The sequence below is a fragment of the Cucurbita pepo genome, chromosome 4 (assembly GCF_057944985.1).
Source record: "Cucurbita pepo subsp. pepo isolate OVF chromosome 4, ASM5794498v1, whole genome shotgun sequence".
Classification (NCBI taxonomy): domain Eukaryota; kingdom Viridiplantae; phylum Streptophyta; class Magnoliopsida; order Cucurbitales; family Cucurbitaceae; genus Cucurbita; species Cucurbita pepo.
In genome coordinates, this window is record NC_141801.1 from 9,115,442 (window position 1) to 9,134,270 (window position 18,829).

The 18,829-nt window shown below is 36.2% G+C and overlaps 3 protein-coding genes across 5 annotated transcripts; 1 reads left to right on the plus strand and 2 right to left on the minus strand.

The window, feature by feature from the left end:
• The first annotated feature begins 1,289 nt into the window (after positions 1-1,289).
• LOC111784055 (transmembrane protein, putative (DUF2358)) lies at positions 1,290-9,725 on the plus strand. Of its 3 annotated transcripts, XR_002813476.2 has the most exons (8): positions 1,290-1,469; positions 1,563-1,795; positions 1,894-1,974; positions 2,588-2,938; positions 3,226-3,343; positions 8,836-8,979; positions 9,122-9,267; positions 9,419-9,725. XR_002813476.2 is itself a non-coding variant. In XM_023664879.2 (6 exons), the coding sequence occupies exons 1-5, from the start codon at positions 1,325-1,327 to the stop codon at positions 3,325-3,327; spliced, it is 912 nt and encodes a 303-aa protein (XP_023520647.1). In that variant the 5' UTR covers positions 1,290-1,324; the 3' UTR covers positions 3,328-3,343; positions 3,641-3,980. The 3 variants fall into 3 exon arrangements, 2 of the variants coding, with proteins under 2 accessions (XP_023520647.1, XP_023520646.1); XM_023664879.2 differs by lacking the exons at positions 8,836-8,979; positions 9,122-9,267; positions 9,419-9,725 and adding an exon at positions 3,641-3,980; XM_023664878.2 differs by lacking the exons at positions 8,836-8,979; positions 9,122-9,267; positions 9,419-9,725 and having other exon boundaries at positions 1,291-1,469; positions 3,226-3,478.
• Positions 4,223-9,125, minus strand: LOC111784053 (aspartic proteinase 36). Its single transcript, XM_023664875.2, has 10 exons — positions 8,823-9,125; positions 8,205-8,334; positions 7,883-8,133; positions 7,252-7,476; positions 6,484-6,646; positions 6,323-6,396; positions 5,674-5,764; positions 5,069-5,144; positions 4,913-4,984; positions 4,223-4,477 (listed from the first exon to the last, which is right to left on the minus strand). Exons 1-10 carry the CDS (start codon positions 9,032-9,034, stop codon positions 4,332-4,334), a joined length of 1,440 nt encoding a protein of 479 aa, XP_023520643.2. The 5' UTR covers positions 9,035-9,125; the 3' UTR covers positions 4,223-4,331.
• Positions 9,726-10,708: 983 nt separating the features above from the next.
• Positions 10,709-14,758, minus strand: LOC111784052 (glucan endo-1,3-beta-glucosidase 6). The gene is made up of 2 exons (XM_023664874.2): positions 13,952-14,758; positions 10,709-11,940 (listed from the first exon to the last, which is right to left on the minus strand). The coding sequence occupies exons 1-2, from the start codon at positions 14,302-14,304 to the stop codon at positions 10,821-10,823; spliced, it is 1,473 nt and encodes a 490-aa protein (XP_023520642.1). The 5' UTR covers positions 14,305-14,758; the 3' UTR covers positions 10,709-10,820.
• Between the last annotated feature and the right edge of the window lie 4,071 nt (positions 14,759-18,829).

Below are 18,829 nucleotides of genomic sequence, written 5' to 3' on the forward strand. Positions count from 1 at the left end.
CATAAGCATTCATGGCTTTTTCAAAATGTCTCGTACCAATGTAGATGTATTCTTACTGGTAAGCCCCTGATTATTCCTTAAAATAGTCAATGTAGAACTCTCGTGGAGAATGCTAAGCTCAGTTAAGAGAACCAATTAAGTGGGGATTACTGAGTGGATAGTTAGTACCAATTGAACTTATAAGAAAAAGATTTCGTGCTCGATTTTGATACTTTGGAAAAAAAAATTTAATATTGTTTGTAGTTAATTTCGATGCACGAGATTGCCCTGAGCCTCAACATGAAGCGCTTTTCATTCATTAATTATTAATGAATCTAAAAAAATGAAAATTTTCTAGAACAAATATTAATTATCCCCACTCCCACAACCACAAATACAATTATTTGGTTCAAATCAGCTCTAGATCCATCTTATTCATTAACAAGCCACTAACCAATAACTTCTCTACATCTGTCCTTTTCTTTGTTGTCATTCTGAATTCGGTCGTAGAGAATCTCTCCTCACCACCTTATCCACAAGATTTTGAGCGATGAAGAATAAAGATTATTTTAAATTATTTTAAATTCTAATTTCATTCAAAAAGGTCAATTTTAACTTCTTAACTTTTACCTTTCTTGTATTTTAGACTACAAATTAATATATATACACTTATATTACATATTTTAAAAATATATAAAAAAAAAAGATGTTTATTAAATGTAGATAAATAATTTTTGACTAAATACAAACTCTAAAAATATTTTTTAAAAAAATTAAGGGAATTAATATTATTTTTACCATTTTAAGATATTTTTAAAACCCGATACTAATCAACAATTTCGTTCATATACTAATAGTAATAATATTTTTAAAATTTTATAAAAAAATTTAAACGTTCAAGAAAGTTTAGGGTTATTTTTTAAACAAAATATTAACCTTTCCATCTAAAATTAAAGCTATTTTAAAACATTTTTGAAAATTAAGGATATTTTTTTAAGTCGGTTCTATAAAAATATTTTTTTTAATTTTTTTTTGTAAAAAAATCAAGAATATTAATGAAAATTCTATTTTTATACGAAATTTTAATTGTTTTTAACTAAAATTAAATAGTATTTTTTAAAAAAATTTGAAAATCTAATGGTATTTTTAAGTTTAGAATTTATTTATTTATTTATTTATTAATTTAGGCTCAAATTTATAAAATAAGATATAAACTTAAAATTGGTTGTAAAAATAAATAATGAAAAAAATGGAAATGAAAAAAAAAAAAAAAAAATAGTAGCAGTTAGAGACTCAAACTGAAACCACAAGTAAGTAATGGCTGGAATCACAATGGGACGGAGAGATGAGTACCTGCGTTTCCTCTCCTTCTCTCGCCGCTGCCTCCGCAGCTGTGTCCGCCGCAGTCTTCCGCCGCAAGAGCCACCATGGCGCCGCCACACTGTTCACTGTTCCTTCTCCTCACTCCCGCCATGCTTTTCCCCTACGAGGCCTGCAATTTTTCTTCCAATCCTTCTCTTTTTCTTTCTTTTTTTTCGCGATTTCTCAATGTCTCTGATAGAGCTAGGGTTTCTGTTTTGCAGCCGCTGCGAATGATTCGAACAGTACCGATCAATTGACGGCGGAATCCGCTGTCGAAAGATCGGAGGCCGATAAGATCGTTGACGGCATGGATTTCGGTGAGCTCTGCAACGAATTTGAGTGCGTTAGTAGCCCCTTGGTTGAATCCACAGCTAGGCAACTTGCTAAAGACATTCTTCAACTTCGTCAAGGAGATCGATCTCTTGGAAATTTCGCAGTCTTTGTCAAGTATAAGGTCTCGAATTTTCTGCTTAATATTGGCTAATTTCATCTACTAATTGTTTCGCAAAATTGGAGGAAGATGATTAAAATTAGTTCAAACATGAAATGCAGGATCCAATTAGGAAATTCACTGGTCGAGAGAAGTACAAAAGGCAACTCTGGGCAACCAGTGCGCTCGAGAATCCAACTACGGTAAGAAGAATAGTACACTTATGTTCAAGTGTGTGAATTCTCGAATCTCTCACGGCTAACTAATTTCTTGAACGTAGTTAGAACACCACGAACTCGAATGAAAAAAGTAGTTTAATCTAGATTTAGGTTTCGATGTTATGGATGCATTGTTTTCATCAAAGAAAAGGAAGTTTCTCCACAATTCCTCTGTGTTTGTCTTTTATTTTTATTTATCATTCTTTTTTTACTTTAAACATTTTTTATTGTAAAAGAATAAATTTTTTCAATAACCATTTTATATTTCTTAAAATTAAGTTGATTTTTTCAGTTTTTATCTTATTTTCAATCATGATCTTGATCTTGATTATCGGATTCGAGTAATTTATGTGACTCTTTTTTTCGTTGGATTTGTTTCTGCTTGTTTTTTTTTTTTTTTTTTAATGAAAGCTCGGTTTCTTAAAAAATGTTAGGAAAAGAGTTTGTAATTATTAGAGACGACTAATGTTCGAGATGAGCGGTGAAAAGGGCAACTAAACTGTTAATTTGTTCGTTGTTTGTTTTTCGTTTTTCAATTTTCGTTTTTCGTTTTTCGATCACTAAATGAAAACTTAACTCATACTGTTTGTAACAACAGAGTGTGCAAGAAATGGTGATGGTATCAACAAGCATACTTAACATCAAGTGGACAATCAAAGGGAAACCCAAGTCCTTGGTTGCAGCCATAGGAGGAGACCTGATCATCAAAGTTGATTCACAGTTCACTCTCAACCAAATCAGTGGGCAAGTCATCGAGCACGAAGAGCGTTGGGACGTGTCGAGTTCCTCTGCCGTTTCCCAAGCTTTCTTTTGGGCTTCCCGCTATCTCTTTGCCTCCACGGAAGCAGGGAAAGACTTGGCTGATTCTGTCAGCAACCTCACCGGGCAAGTATCTACTGAGAAACAGAACTTGGAGATGTTCCCTGATCCTTCTGGTGATCCTAGCAAGGTCAGTGTTCTTAAATATGCTAATTGTTCTTCCCATTTGCACCAATCTTATTTTACTAGTCAGCTTCTTGTTTTGAGCTTTCGAAAATATTGCATTGCAAACTATTACTATTACGAGTAGTCTTTTCCGAATCGTGTTTTTTCCCTCAAGTATTTAACTAAAACGTATTTCAAAAACACTTTTACGAGTATAGAACCGAGCCAATACTAAATATTTTCCTCCATAAAGTGCTTATAACTGGACTACTTTTGCTTAATCTATACCCGTTGTTGAATTTTTGTGTGTAGTTCTTCGAAGGCGAGGACAACTTCCAAAGAGATGCATACCAATTTGCACTATTGCTAGCTATCATCTATTTTGTTGTACAGTTTTTGAAGGCAACACTGTAAATGCAACAAAACTAAGGTACGTACGTTCTGTATTATATTCACTCCCTTAAAACGTCATAGTTTATAATTGGTATATTTGTTATTAAGTCAAAGTCAATGTCAAACTATTCGTTATTGTTGTGTAATATATGTAATTATGCCGTTACTATAATGGTAATTATCTTTAAGAAAGAAAAAAAGCAAAAATGTTAAAATACTTCTCATTTACCTTAAGTTTAATTCTTGAGAATGGCGATAAAAGTATTAATTTAGTGTCTTCTATTTGTTGTCGACCGACAATATAATGTTAAATCAGTTAATGTTTGTCTGTTAGGTATACCATTGATATGGACCACGACCAAGGAATTTCCATACCTCAAGGTCCAATTACAAGAAAGAGAGCCAAGAAATTACAACAAACATTGTACACTTATATTCAAGCTATGGTGAGCTCATCAAAGAAAATTCTAGAAGACGTTGGAGACCTCCCTTATATATTGTGCAAAGTTGAGCGTCAAGAAAGAGATGCATTAAAATGCACTTTAAGTTGCATTTAATGAACTCAGTTAAGTTTATAGAACTAGTCCAAGAATGACTAATAAGCACATTTCATTCATTGCACTATTAATCCTCCTTGGACTAGTTCCTTAAATTTAGTTGAGTTCATTAAATGCTACTTAAAGTGCGTTTTAATGCATCTCTTTCTTGAAGCTCAACTTTGCATAACATATAACAGAGGTCTTCAACGTCTTCTAGAATTTTCTTTGATGAGCTCACCATAGCTTGAATATAAGTGTCCAAGGTTTGTTGTAGCTTCTTGGCTCTTATCCTTGTAATTGGACTTTGAGGTATGGAAATTCCTTGATCGTGGTTCATATCACACGTCTCCATTTAAGAAGGAATACAAAATTTACCATTAAAGCAAACTACAACCATCCCATTATTGCCATTTACAAACATATATTTATCTTGCCATTCCCATATGAATATATTCAAGAAAACAACAAAAGAGAAAGAGAAAGAAGCTATTGGATAAAAAATAGGGTAAAAGCTAACAACAACGGAAGTAGTCTGCCAATCTCTATAATAGATGCTGGTGAAGACAGTCTGTGGGCTCCCACTGTGTAAACTTTTCCTGACTTTTCTTCTCTCAATTTAATCCCTGAAGTGCCTGTGGGTCACCATTTTACTCTTACTTCTTCAGACTTGGATTGAAAATTAACTTAAACATCATCAAATATAAGACACCATAAACATTAAGGTCCTTTTTTAGAGGTTAGAGGTTCAAATACTCCCTCTTCGACCTCTAAAAGAAGAAGAAAATGGTTTGATTAAGGTATCGATAACCTTTTTTCATTCTCCAACGACTGTGTTACTCAATCTAACTGTATAGTATTCAATTCAACTAATTTGTTCATAAATCTTACCATCACGAAAAATAGTTAATTTTTACAATCAAATAATTAGAATGAATTGTTTGTTTCCCAAAAGGTGTTGGAAAGTAAAAAAATTAAAAGAATGGTTTAGGTTAGAGATTCATTCAGTTTTTCAAGTCATTTAGTCTAAAACCCACAAGAAAATGAGTTTTAAGTTGGAAGAAACTCACAGTTATACTCAATCCAGCCAAGGGTCTGATTTTCAAGATTGTAGTAAATCAACTTGTTTTGAAGAACCAAATCTGCAATTCAAAGCCATTAAAAGGAAGTCAAGCTAAGAATATATATATAGATAGAACATGGAAGTTTAGCATTGTGAAATATACCTCCCAAGAGAGTGACCTCACGTCCATCTCTGGATTGAGTCCCACTATTCTGCCATCCAATGCACCACATATCATCCTGCATACCCCAAACAATAAAAAAACCTTCTCAATTCATACTTCTGATTTTAGTTCTTTTGTTTTTATAATTTATGTTTGTGACACTCACATTCTCATCTTGTTTTGAAAACTAATTGGCTACACATCGGAGCGTGTGAATGTTCCTACACACTACCATTAAAGTTTCGAAAGCAAAGAGAGATCAGAGAAATTAGAATTCTTTGACTTTCTCTTCCTTAGCAGTCAACCAAGTATGGTTCTTTTAGTTACTTTTGTTGAACTTTTGATGGTTATTGGATGAAAATTTGAGTCGATTTCCAAAAGATAAACAAATCCCATGAAGATAGACTGTAACGACCCAGATTCACCGCTAGCAAATATTGTCCTCTTTGGGCTTTCCCTTTAGGGCTTCCCCTCAAGGATTTAAAACACGTCTGCTAAGGGAAGGTTTCCACCACACCCTTATAAATGGTATTTTGTTCTCCTCCCCAACTAATGTGGGACATCACATAGACAATCAAAATGTTAACAAAAAGCAGAATACTTACACGGATCTGAAAGAGATACTCGTGTGGGTAAACTATCAAGGTTAGAGACTCCACAAAGAGAAGTGTTACTAATGGAAATCCATCGTCCACACTGCAACAGTACAAACCAAACAGTCAAACAGTTGAAAACAGTGACAACATTTCTCCCTTCAACAAACAAACTGAGTAGAAGTTTCTATGAAAATTTATTCGAAGAGGTTGTCACAATCGAACAAGAAGTTTTTTATTGCTAAAAAAACTGTTATTAGAAAACAGTCACATTGTAGCGATCTCATTCAATAATTTTTCTCTACTGCCTGCAACATTTTCAACCAAATACTTTTTCCATACCACATTCGAACTTTTTTCAATCAAATCTCTCTTTTCAAATGTCATGTTCTTCTCAAACCTCAATCCTCCAAATGAAAAGGATGGTATAAAAATCACAATCCTTTTTCCTCATAGTTATTAGGCTGATAAAGTTCTTGATTTGGGCAAAATCAGGTGGGTTCTTAAACCAAAAAAACATAAAGAATAGGCATTTGATTGAAAAATATTTAACATCAACCAAATTGAACTGTTACAACACAAAGAGTACTGTATACTTCAAAGATCAAATGATACAATTAGCTGTAGAAATAGTAAGCAAGGATAAGGGAAAGCATCTTACTTCTCATCATACTTAAAACAAGTAAACTGGTGGTCAACTGTATGTAGTTTCAGGCCAGGTTGGGCTCCCAAGATCTGCAAAATACATGTTTAGAAAAAATAAATTTGGACTTGAGTGCAAAAAAGCTTACATAAAAAGGGGCTAAAATTTGAAACTAATACCTTCTGCATCAATGGGTGGTAAATGTGCCCAGGAAGATAAGCCAGTGTTGTGCCACTGTCAATGATTGCTTCTCTTCTATATACAGTTTCAAATAGTCCAACAGGAAGATCAAGAGTGGTCTCTCCTACCTTAACTCCATTCAGAACAACATTGTAATGAACCCTGACATTTGTAGATGTTTAGAAGAAAGCTAAATTCTTGTCCCACAAGAAGCGAACTTAAGAGAGGAGAAAAAAACGTTGTTAGCTAAGCCAAATTAGGAAGACGAGGATTTTTCGACTTTGAATAGTAAACACAACTGAACGATGACATAATATAGTTATTGGATAAGTGTTAGTTGATTTGGCATGATGTAGCAGACATATGGGAAATGGGGAGTAGCTAGAGGTAGCGTGTAGTGGGAGCTCAAGTCAGGAGGACCAGTGAACAGGGACGCGGGGGACGGACAAGAAACGACTCTGAAGAAAGCTATTTTGGTTCCCAATGTTTCTCCATGTCCAACGAGATGCCTCAACCTCGGGATGCTTTACTCTTAACCCAACAAGGTTCTAAGACGGAGCTTAACTTGAGTCTCGGTTAAGAATGTTATAAAGAAAGATGTAGAACCTTGCATATGGAGAAATGAAGGGACTTGTACGAACATACCGTCGAACTCCCATCAGTTTTGGAATCTTAACTAGACTCGTCAAAGGAGGTGCAAAATATGATAGATAATGAGTAAGTAGGCCGGTTACAACAAATAAGATTTGGAGCTAGAATACACATACTGATGAGGTATCACTGGTGTGGTTTTCACTGTTGGTTCCACTACATCTCCAATGGCAAAGATCCCACCCCCTGATATACTATCCAAGCAATGTGCAAAAATCTTCTTCACCTTCCCAGAGGCAGCCAACTGAGAAATGATAGATGAATTTGCCTGTCCAAAACCAATTATCCCATCGAGCGCCTCAGACGCCGTGCCGAGCTCCCCAGATTGCTTAGTTGCACACCTAAACCACATAAGTCAACTTGAGATAAAGAAGTAAAAGCAGCAGCATAGCTAATTGAACTTGTATGATCTTAAGCTTTTTTCCAAGTTTAAAGAGACTAAGAGTATATTAACCATTGGATTGGATAAGAAGCCATATTTCGGAACTGCCCATCAAAAAACAAAAACCATAGCTAAGTCCAAATGAAGCTAGACACATTATATTTCTCGAGTTGGAAAGATTTCAAGAGCTAAAGTATGGGACTCAAACCACCGCCCTCTTGGTCGAGGTCAAGAGTTTATGTCTTAATCAGTTGAGACAAGTCAGATTGTTCGTAAGTTTATCCAAATGCAAAAAACCACAAAAATTAAAGTATACCTTTTAAGCAAACTAGAAGATCAAAACCAAGGAAACGACAAGGAATTACCCAAATTCTATACTGCCATTAGTTACAGTAGTTTGATGGTTTCCAACAACTTGTTGGAGATGAATATAATCCTTCACAAAATCTCCAGTTGTTGCACTTCCATCTCCATAGATAATTGTATATCTGCAGAGCATATCTGGTTTGCAATCCTGGATCGTACTACCGCCGTACATGGTCGAGCAAGATGATTGATCACAAGTAATAAATTTCGCAGTGCTAGAGCCCTTTGGATCAAAAAGTCTCAACTCCACCTGTAAGTGAACACTCAAAGGTTATTTTTCAATTAACCAATTTACACAAATTCCAGTGTTGAAGAACATACATCAATATCACTTTTCTCAGGACAATTGCTGCAGCCCATACAGTTCACCCATAGAACGTCACTCCCTGTATCCACTTGCACATAGTAATCGTTTGGAGGAGTTCCAAGGCCAATTCTGGCGAAGAATAACCTTTATGATTTAACAAAAGAAACAATTTAACATCCCAAGTGCACAGAGCAGTTAACAGGAAAGATAAGGGGAGGGGTAAACATAAACTACAACCTTTTGTTCGGATTTCTATCTCGTCCCTAGATTGAAAATCTATCGGTTTAATCTCTAATCTTTGAAAAAAAGGTTCTCAATGGTCTCGAGAGAAAAATTCTTTTCTCTTCGTCTCTAGTACAATAAAGTGGATATCTTAATTGTTGAGTGATTGGATAAGAAACAGGTATCTTAACTGTTGAGCTAAACTCATATCGTTACGAACACGTTTTCGTGACGGTTATATCATCCTAGGGTAGTTAGTCATAGTCTTCATGAAACCAGCTAAACATTTGAAGAGACCTAAGGATCACATCCCACAAACAAAATTTATCACCAAAACCATCTCATCTGAGATCAAAATACAGGAAATATATGTTCATAATAAGATGAATATGATGAGAGAAATGGCTAACCCTGTTTCAGCAGGTTGTCCGTTGCCTCCCAGTTCGAGATCAACGATAGAGAGAAGCCTACCATGGCGACGAACATCATGAGACCTCAATTCATTCAGTGTCTTCTCTCGACCCTTAAACTTATGCTGCACTTCAAACACCAAATTGCAGGACCCAGGTAAGCAAAATGATAACAAGAAGAAACCCACCAAAAGCTCTTGCCGGAGGACCATAATGGCGGCCACTTTCAGACGATTTGGAGCGAAACCCAGGTCCTAAATTTTTATTAGATATCAATTTCTACAATGTTTCTTTTGCAGATTCAAAAATGAAGCTCCTTACCTTTCCCTTAGAAGGATCAACGGAAGGGAAAAGGGAAAGGTATTGACAGCGACAAATCAAATGGCAAAATAAACGAAATGGAGAGAGGGATCCGCGATTCTAACGGCAAATGAGATGATTAATGGTGAGAAATTTAGAGAAAGAACAACAAACGTTTAGTTTTTTTTGTTGCTGTTGTTGTCTCTCTCTCTCTCTCTCTCTCTCTCTCTCTGTCTGTCTGTTTTTGAAGAGAGAGATTGTTGGTTTAAGCCTCGATTTCTCTTTCTCTAACACAGGAATTCATCGGCATTTCCTCCATTGGACGTTACATGTCGACATTGCTCCAAAAATGGGGTCATTCAATTATGGGTAAAAGAAGGCTTAAAGTTTGATATAGAATTCTTGTCTGATGAATGGAATAAATGGACGGGAAGAACGGCAACAGAGTTGTTCAGTAAATGGAAAAGAATGTCTTTCAAAGAAAAATGCGGAAAGGAATGAGAAGAAGGAAGTTTGTTATTTTGAGACAAATGTTTAGGGGTAGGAGTCAATGTTGTTAATCAACCAACGCTTCACCATCAAATATTTCCATTTTTGGTATGATGTAAATATATCGTGTTTGGTACGCTAGCCAACAATTAGAGATGTACATGGGGTGTCACAACTGCGTTATAAAGAGAGTAGGTTGTGACCCTCACGTTGAGTCAAATAAAGAGGTGACCATCCAGCCATGCAAGGGCTAATATAGAAAAATGTCATGATGCGACTACGGAGGACGATGCATTATCTAACACACCATATAACGTGTTCATTGAAGAGGAAACGAGGCATAAGCAAGATAGGGACAACGAATAGACATGAGTGTCACAAATAAGCTTGTTGAAGAGTTGGGTTAGGGCTTGGCCTCGAAAGTTGGGGTTCCAAAGGGAATTTGGACATGTGGTTCTAGAGTCAAGTTCGTCCGTATGAAATATGAAAGCTCACCAAATTTGGTGTCAATTGGACATTCGACATACGCTCCACGACACCGTATTTCTGATCGTCAAAATCATGTCTACACCCGCCAATTTAGAAATGCCTCCATATGTACTAGAGGTGGAGACATGGTGTCAGCTCTCCCCCACTCTTGGGTCATGTGGCCTAAGTGAGCTACCATGTGGTACATGCGTGTGTTACAGTGAAGACAAGCGTTGCAAGACGAATATCTTGGATGACTTCCTTTGAAATGAATTTTTCAAAGACAGTACCAGACGACACGGGTGTGTCGGCATTGCGCCCCAGCCCATATGTTGGAGGTTGGATTATGCACCCGCTATCAAATACGGAGTCCGTAAATAATATGACATGGGCACAGGAGGCCCAATGCCTCTATTGAACTAGGATATATGGATGTTCGGAATGTCCCAATAATTTGAGAACATAAATGGATTATTTTTCCTTTTGAACGTTAATTTTATTAGACAGATTAAAATACCACTCAAGAACTTGTTGCATTTTATTAGTTCTAACATCTTCTCCATGGTGAGTTCATTCGTGTCACCGCACAATTTGAATCCTCCATAATTGACACGATACGTTTATAAAAATTTAAAATTTAAAATCTAAATTGATATAATTACTTATTCAATTCTACACATCAAAAGATACCTTAAAAAGAAAAAGGAGACAAAGACATACAAATAAATTACCTTAAAACATTCACAGAATTGTCAATAAAACAAGAACAAACCCAGAAACCAACGCCAAAAGCCTTTTGAAACGGCACCCTGACCTTCCTTCTGCCCCTCCCATATATGACTCTATCATTATGTCAAACCTACAACTCCCAAAGCTTGGATCACTATTGGTCACTGTTGACAACCCTGAAAACTTGCAGGCATCCTCTGCATGATTGCTCCTCTGGTAATAACTGTTAAACGCATACGAGATGTTCGACCGAGCGTCTAACCCCGAACAAGACGTCCCATAACCAAGGCTGGTGCAATCAGCATGGTAACACGCATAGCTAACACTCGGCGCAACCTGTGAATCTTCAAGGTGAGCAGATGGCTTCATTACACACCATTTTCGTTCCAAATACCGCACGCCTTTGGCTCCGACCAATGATCCATTGTTCGAATTTCCAAGGCTGAGCTGATATTTTGGTTGACCGTCGTAGTAGAATATGCCCCAATGACGTTCGAAGTTTCCTGGATCAATGCTCTTTGAGTCTTCATCAATAAGACTGAATAAGTAGGCATCAATTGGACCTGGCCTCATTGGTGTTCCTTTCCCGCCTAATATGTGTGACATGAAGCCTTGATTGAACCGTTGAGCGTAGATGGGGTTGGCATTCCGATCCCCGTCTGTTGGCCAACCGATCTCCCCGACTATGATCGGTAAGTTTCCAAAGCCATTCTTTTGAAGCGCCCACACAAGGGTGTCGTAATTTGCATCGAACATGTTGAAATACGATGTCTGGCCATCGACTAAGGGTGATGCATTGCCATCAAAGAAAGCATATTCAACAGGGAAGTTGGGGGTGGAATAAAGACTGATGAAGGGGTAAATGTTCACGGTGAATGGAGAACCGGTATCACTCAAAAACTTGACAATGGCGAGCATCAAATCGTGTATATCAGCTCGGAAGTTGCCGCCCGATGGAAACGTAGTTGAGCTTTCGTAGACATCGGCGTTTAGCGGAACGGTTACCTTTACTTGGTTTCCTAGATTAGCTTTTAGTAAGGCTCTCTGGATGTTCTGCAGAGCAGGAAAGGTTGTACTAAGAAAGCTTCCATTGTAAGTGGACAAGAAAGGCTCATTCCCTACAGCAACATACCTGAAAGTTCATAATTAACATGGTGACTTGAAAAGAAATCAAGGGATGCATTACAATTTAAACAGGTACTTTCCCACTTAGTCAGCTTAAGAATTGGAAGATTTCTGCCATTGGTTAAAATTTTTACGAACAATCACGGATGGAAATGAGGGAGTTGTAACGGCCCAAGTCCACTGTTACAAATGGTATCAGAGCTAGACACCGGTTGTTGGGCCTCCAAGGGGGTGGATTGTGAGATCCCACATCGGTTGGGAGGAGAACGAAACATTCTTTATAAGGGTGTGGGAACCTCTCCTTCAAAGACGCGTTTTAAAAACCTTGAGGGGAAACCCAAAGAGGACAATATCTTTGATGCGTTTTAAGAACCTTGAGGGGAAGCCCAAAGAAGACAATATCTGCTCTAATAGTGGACTTGGGCTGTTACAAGAGTAGTCTCAAGCTACAACGGTAAACCAGGTCCCTCCAACCCTAGTTTTAAAAAAAATAAAAGAAAAGGGCATACAAAAAGAGAACCCACAAAAGGAGGAGGCATGCTACTCGATCGGCCTCCAATCAAGCAAAATAAGACGAAGGTGTAACGGCTCAAGCCCACCGCTAGCTGATATTGTCCTCTTTGGGTTTTCTCTTTTGGGCTTCCCCTCAAAGTTTTTAAAACGTGTTTGCTAGGAAGAGGTTTCTGCACCTTTATAAAGAATGCTTCATTCTCCTCCCCGACCTATGTGCTTTCTATGGAGAAACAGTGACAAGGTCCTTACCTGGCGGATCATTCAAGAACCCAATTCTTGGAAACTTTGACAGATAAAGATGGTAAATGCAGCAGAGTGGGAGAAGTTAAGGGGAGAAGTTAAGGGAGGCATTGAGGTTTGAAATAGCTTTTGAACTCAGGATGTTGTTTTCTCACCGGATAGAATAACTAACTAACGATTTCGGGGGCAATTCTTCAAACTTCAACTATTGTGAGATCCCACATTCATTGGAGAGAGGAATGACATCGATAAGGAGGAGAACGTAACATTCTTTATAAGGGTGTGGAAACTTCTCCTTTAAAAACCTTGAGAAGAAGTCCAAAGGAAAAGCCCAAAAAGGACAATATCGGGCGAATGGTATTAGAGCCAAACACCGGGCGATGTGCCAGCGAAGAGGCTAAGCTCTGAAGGGGGTGGACACGAGGCAGTGTGTCAACAAGGATGCTAGACCCCGAAGAGGGGGTGGATTGGGGTGTCCCATCGATTAGAGAAGGGAACGAATGTCAGCGAGGACGCTGAGCCCCAAAGGGGGGTGGATTATGAGATCCCACATCGGTTGGGGAGGAGAACGAAACATTCCTTATAAGGGTGTGGAGAACTCTCCCTAAGAGACGCGTTTTAAAATCCTTGAATGACCCTGGCCCCAAAGGGGGGGTGGATTGTGAGATCCCATATCGGTTGGGGAGGAGAACGAAACATCCCTTATAAGGGTGTGGAAAACTCTCCCTAAGAGACCGTTTTAAAATCCTTGAAGGACTCTAGCTCTAAATGGGGTGGATTGTAAGATCCCATATTGGTTGGAGGGGAGAACGAAACATTCTTTATAAGAGTGTGGAAACCTCTCCCTAGTAGACGCGTTTTAAAAACCTTAGGAGGAATCCCGAACGGAAAATATTGGATTCTATAGACCATTAACGTATAAAAAAATATTGGATAGGTCACTTTAAAGAGAAGACATGTTATAGATGCCACTTTATTTATTCCCATTGTCCACTTCATTCTACCCTTTGTCTTCCCCATCATTACCTCAAAAAGTGACACATGCAAACTACCTTGTTTTAGAATGTAAGTGAATAAAGTAAACAATTCCCCTCCAAATCCAACACTAAACCCTTCAAAAACATGAATTTCTCTTTACAAAACTGAAGAACATAGCAAAGAAAGCACCAAATCAAAGTGAAAATCATCTCAATCATTAAAGATAAGGCCTAAACTTTCATAATCAACACACAAGAAAGAAAGCGAGGAAAATAAGGAAAACTCGCCTGATGTTCACATTGTTGTCGGAAATATGAACAGAGACATTCTTAGAAACCCATTTCTCAGCTGCTTTTTCACTGTTTGCTAAAGTGGATAGCATATCATTAGGAATCCCAACCATTACTTCAATCCCAGTTTTCCCCAAAGCTCTAAGAGTTCCATAATCAGCATCAAACAGCTTCACTTTCTGAATCTGATTATCCCTTAGCATCCCAACGACTGTCTCTGGAGGCAGTGGATGCGACGACTGAGTACCCCAGTTGGCACCTATGGCTACCACAGAACAAACCATAGATATCAACGAAAGCAAACCAACGGAGCCGTACAAGAAACAGCAACCCATTTTGCTGTTCATCATTTCCAGATGACCCAAAAGAAAGAACAAGAAAGTGGTAAAGAATCTTTAGAGGTAAAAGTGAAATCCACTAGGAATCACAAAGGGGGAGGAGATGGTTAAATACCCTTTTCAGCTCAGGGGAAGTTCAAAAACAACATAACACAGTAATTTCAGCTAGAAAAACAGGAAGAATCCGCCATTAAAGGGGGAAAAGAAGATCAAAATTACCCAAACACAGAAAACCCATCTCAAAAAAAGTGAAACGGAAGCGAAATCAAGCTTATTGGAACCTGTATCGACCCAGTAAAAGAGAAGGGTTGTTGTTATGGCGGTGCAAGAGAGAGGGGAAAGTGAAAAATAAATGAGAGAGGCATTGGTAAAAAAACAACGGTGACTGACATTGAAGAAGCGAGGATTATGAATCAGCTGGGGATGTCGGATAGTGAAGCATCTTTGTTGGGTCAGCCATGGCTGGCATTGCATTAGTGGCAGTGGGCAGCTGCTTTTTGGGACAGGACCACTTGGAACAATATTCAGAAATGGAAATCCATTAATAATTTTTATTTTTCTATTTTTACTTTTTTACCGTATCTATTACCCTACATATCATCCTTACTATATGACTAAAAACTTTTTTACTTTAATCCCATCGGTTAAAATTTCATAATTTATGTTCTTTTCCAATAAATATATTTTTTAGGTAAGTTTTTTTTAACCAAATTTTCATTGAAAAAAAATCCTTATTATGGTATCTTACCCGGTAAGAATAGAATAATTTTTATACTCGATAATAATTGAATATTTTTATTTTTAAAATGCTCGTTTTAATTTTGAGACTGTTTTACTTTTTTTACCTTTCAAAATGTTTACCCGTCTTTGGTTAGGAATCACGAATCTCCATGATCCTCAACAATCCTCCCCTCGAACGAAGTACACTATAAACCCTCCTCTGAGTCTTATGCAGCTCTCGAATAGCCTCCCCTTAATCTAGGCTCGACTCCTCTCTCTGGAGCCTTCGAACAAAGTACACCTTTTGTTCGACACTTTAGTCACTTTTCACTACACCTTCGTAGCTCACAATTCTTTGTTCGATATTTGAGGACTCTTTGTTTTGGGCTTCCCAAAATGCCTCCTACAAATATATTAAAAAACTTTAAAACTTATTAATATAAACTTATGAGTTATTCATTTATTAATATAAAAAATAAAGATAATAATTAAAATAGATGTGGTGAGATTTTGTAATTAAAAAACTTATGAGTTAAAATTGTAAATCTAAATTTAAATTTGACAAAAAATAGTATTTTTATAAATTTCATTTAGTTAAAACATGATTTTGATTGGTGGAATTTTTAAAATACTATGAATTTAAGTCTTTTTTTTTTAATTATTACAAATTTTCAAATATTATATTCTAGTTTTAAAATGATGTATAAATAATCAATTTATTCCTTAATAAATTATCTAAGGTATACCTACTGCAAACGCATATATTTGTTCATATAAATTATTAAAAATATTTTGGAGTATATATTTAAATTTCTATTTTTTTAATATCCGGGGCTGAAACAAAAATATATGAAAGTTTAAGGACTAAAATGCAAAAATTACGATAGTTTATGATAAAATCAAAATTTTATATTTTATATTTTAATTGATAGGGTCAATATTTTTTGAAATTAAAATATGGATCATTTTTTAAATTCACAATTAATTAATTGAAGGAGTTGGTTGATGGAAGCATGTAGATTTTAATATGATGGGAATGATTAATTTATTAGAACAATAATTTATTAAATAAAAGTAATTTTCATTTATTATTTTGTCTCGTTCTCCTCTAATAAGGTATTAAACCTTCCCCTAATATTTAAATTAAAAATTGATTCTTATACTTTTGAGTATAATATGTCGGATGAAAGTCTCACATCGACTAATTTAGAGAACGATCATGGGTTTATAATCAAGGAATAGTATCAGTATGAGGTCTTTTGGGGAAGCCCGAAGCAAAGTTACGAAAGGTTATGCTTAAAGTGGACAATATCATACCATTGTGGAGAATCGTGTTCATCTAATATGGTATTAGATCGGCTAATTTAGAGAATGATTATGGGCTTATAATCAAGTAATACTATCTCAATTGGTATGAGGCCTTTTGAGAAGCACAAGCAAAGTCATGAGAGCTTATGCTTAAAGTTGACAATATCATACTATTGTGGAGAGTCGTGTTCATCTAACATGGTATCAGAGTCATGCCCTAAACTTAGTCATGTCAATAGAATCCTCAAATGTCGAACAAAAGACTCCAAAAGAAAAAGGAGTCGAGCCTTGATTGAGGAAGACATACTTTGTTCGAGGGGAATTTTGAAAAGTTAAAAAGAGAATGAAAGGCTAAAAAAGTCTTTCCATACCTGCATGCCAAGAAGAGAATCAACAAAGCATGTGTATTTGTTGAGTGAAAAATTCCCATGTTCATTTTGTCTATACGTGCAAATGAATAATTTAACGATCTCGTTATTGTCGTTACATTACCTTTGATCACCTCTTGATTTTTCATAGTTTATACATTTAAGTTTCTATGTTTCAACTACTATTAGTTTATCGGTTTCTCTTGAATCTTACCCGTTACAACAATTATAGTAGAGAGAACATCAATCTCGATTTTTGTTGAGTTATAAACTTCTATGTTCGAGCCCGTTTGTCACGACCCATGTCCAGAATTTTGAATAGGATCCGGAGTTGATTCGACACTTAATGACCCCGATATGATCACGTTACTTACTCCTCGCTTCTAAAAGTGAGGACTATCCCTCTACAGAGCAACCCGAGTTCTTCTAACATGGTTTGTCCTCACTCACATACATCTTAGGAAAATTCCCAAGAGGTTAACCAAACATAGAACTGCTCCAAGTAAAGCATGTTTAATCATTGAGTTCCTATGATTGAGCCACTGAAAAAGAAGATGAAACTTGTTGGTACAGTAGTGGCTTTCAATTCGTAGTCTTTTTTAGTCATCATATTCTTAGAATCGCTCTCATTTGGATGTGGCCCAGTTCATTCATGAACACCTAATTTACTCAATTGTCGGAATACTGAATGGTCAACAAAGGAGTGGAACCCTCCCTAGGAGACACGTTTTAAAACCTCAGGGGAAAACTCAGAAGGGAAAGTCCAAAGAGGACAATATCTGCGGCTAACAGTGGGCTTAGACTATTACAAATGGTATTAGAGTCAGTCATCGGGCCGTGTGCCAGCGAGAACGAAATATTGGTTAGAGATGGGAGCGAAACATTTCTTATAAGGGAGTGGAAATCCTCCGCATTTTAAACCTTGAGGGGAAGCCAACTCGAGATGTTCAAATCCTTTTGTTTCAAGCTACATATAGTTCTATATATATATATATATAGATATAGAGGGTATCAATAGGTACCCGACATGGGATAATAGTGACATCACACATACTCATGTGCGCCATAGTACTCTATCTTGTATGCTTTCAATTAATGTTATCAATAATTTTACTCATATGGAAACTTGTTTGTATGCATTTATTTATTTTTGTTGCATTGTATATTGATTGATAGTCGAATATTTTTTTTATGGGTTTAATCTTTTCGGTAGCGTTAATTTAATATATATGATTTTACAAATTTGACGTCAATTAATTTTTTAAAAATGTGAATAAGTTATAATATAGAGTGAAGATTTGAATTTCTAACCGGTAATGATATATGGTTTAATTATTTATTTTTTTATATTGTTTATAAATTTTTTTAATATTAATAACTCATTGATTTATTGGAATAAAAGAAGAATTAAAACTATTTATCATAGTAAATTTTCAAGGTGCACCATAATTAAAAAATACTGTCAATTATCCTTTGTTTGACACTTTAGTCACTTTATCACCTTACACTTTAATCCAGGCTCGACTCCTTTCTTTGGAGCCCTCGAACAAAATACACCATTTGTTCGACACTTTAGTCACTTTATCACCCTACTTATTATCTTACCTCTTAATGGAGACTCGACTCGACTCCTTACTCTGGAGCCCTCGAACAAAGTACACCATATGTTCGACACTTTAGTCACTTTGACTACATCTTTGAGGATTCTTTATTGAGATAGCTAAGTTTAGGGCATGACTCTAATAATCATGTTAGGAATCACGGATCTCCACAAGGTATAATATTGTCTGCTTTGACCATAAGCTCTCGTGGCTTTGCTTTGGGCTTCTCTAGAAGACCCCATACCAACGAAGATAGTATTATTCACCGATAAACATATGATCTTCCGCTAAATTAACTCACGTGGGACCCACTCTCAATAATATATAAATATATATCTGGAAAAAAAATAAAAATAAGTGGAAAAATATATTGTTAATTTAGAAGAGATTGGATTGAATTATATATTATATTATAATTATTTTAAAGAATAGATATGTATTTTTAAGAGGTGAGTTATTATGGTAATTAGATATTTATGTAATTTAAAATATAGAGAAGAATATGAATATAAAAATAAAATAAAAATAAAATTATTGGGT

What these genes read in the sequence shown, in the direction of transcription:
- LOC111784052 (XM_023664874.2), bottom strand. Translation starts at nt 14,304, where the DNA reads ATGATGAACAGCAAAATGGGTTGCTGTTTCTTGTACGGCTCCGTTGGT. An exon ending in GACAACAATGTGAACATCAG is followed by an intron (nt 11,941 to 13,951) that starts GCGAGTTTTCCT and finishes ATGAACTTTCAG; the next exon opens with GTATGTTGCTGTAGGGAATG.
- LOC111784053 (XM_023664875.2), bottom strand. Translation starts at nt 9,034, where the DNA reads ATGGTCCTCCGGCAAGAGCTTTTGGTGGGTTTCTTCTTGTTATCATTT. An exon ending in TGAGGTCACTCTCTTGGGAG is followed by an intron (nt 4,985 to 5,068) that starts GTATATTTCACA and finishes TTTGAATTGCAG; the next exon opens with ATTTGGTTCTTCAAAACAAG. An exon ending in TGGCTGGATTGAGTATAACT is followed by an intron (nt 4,478 to 4,912) that starts GTGAGTTTCTTC and finishes GGTGACCCACAG; the next exon opens with GCACTTCAGGGATTAAATTG.
- LOC111784055 (XM_023664879.2), top strand. Translation starts at nt 1,325, where the DNA reads ATGAGTACCTGCGTTTCCTCTCCTTCTCTCGCCGCTGCCTCCGCAGCT. An exon ending in CCATGCTTTTCCCCTACGAG is followed by an intron (nt 1,470 to 1,562) that starts GCCTGCAATTTT and finishes TCTGTTTTGCAG; the next exon opens with CCGCTGCGAATGATTCGAAC. An exon ending in CAGTCTTTGTCAAGTATAAG is followed by an intron (nt 1,796 to 1,893) that starts GTCTCGAATTTT and finishes CATGAAATGCAG; the next exon opens with GATCCAATTAGGAAATTCAC.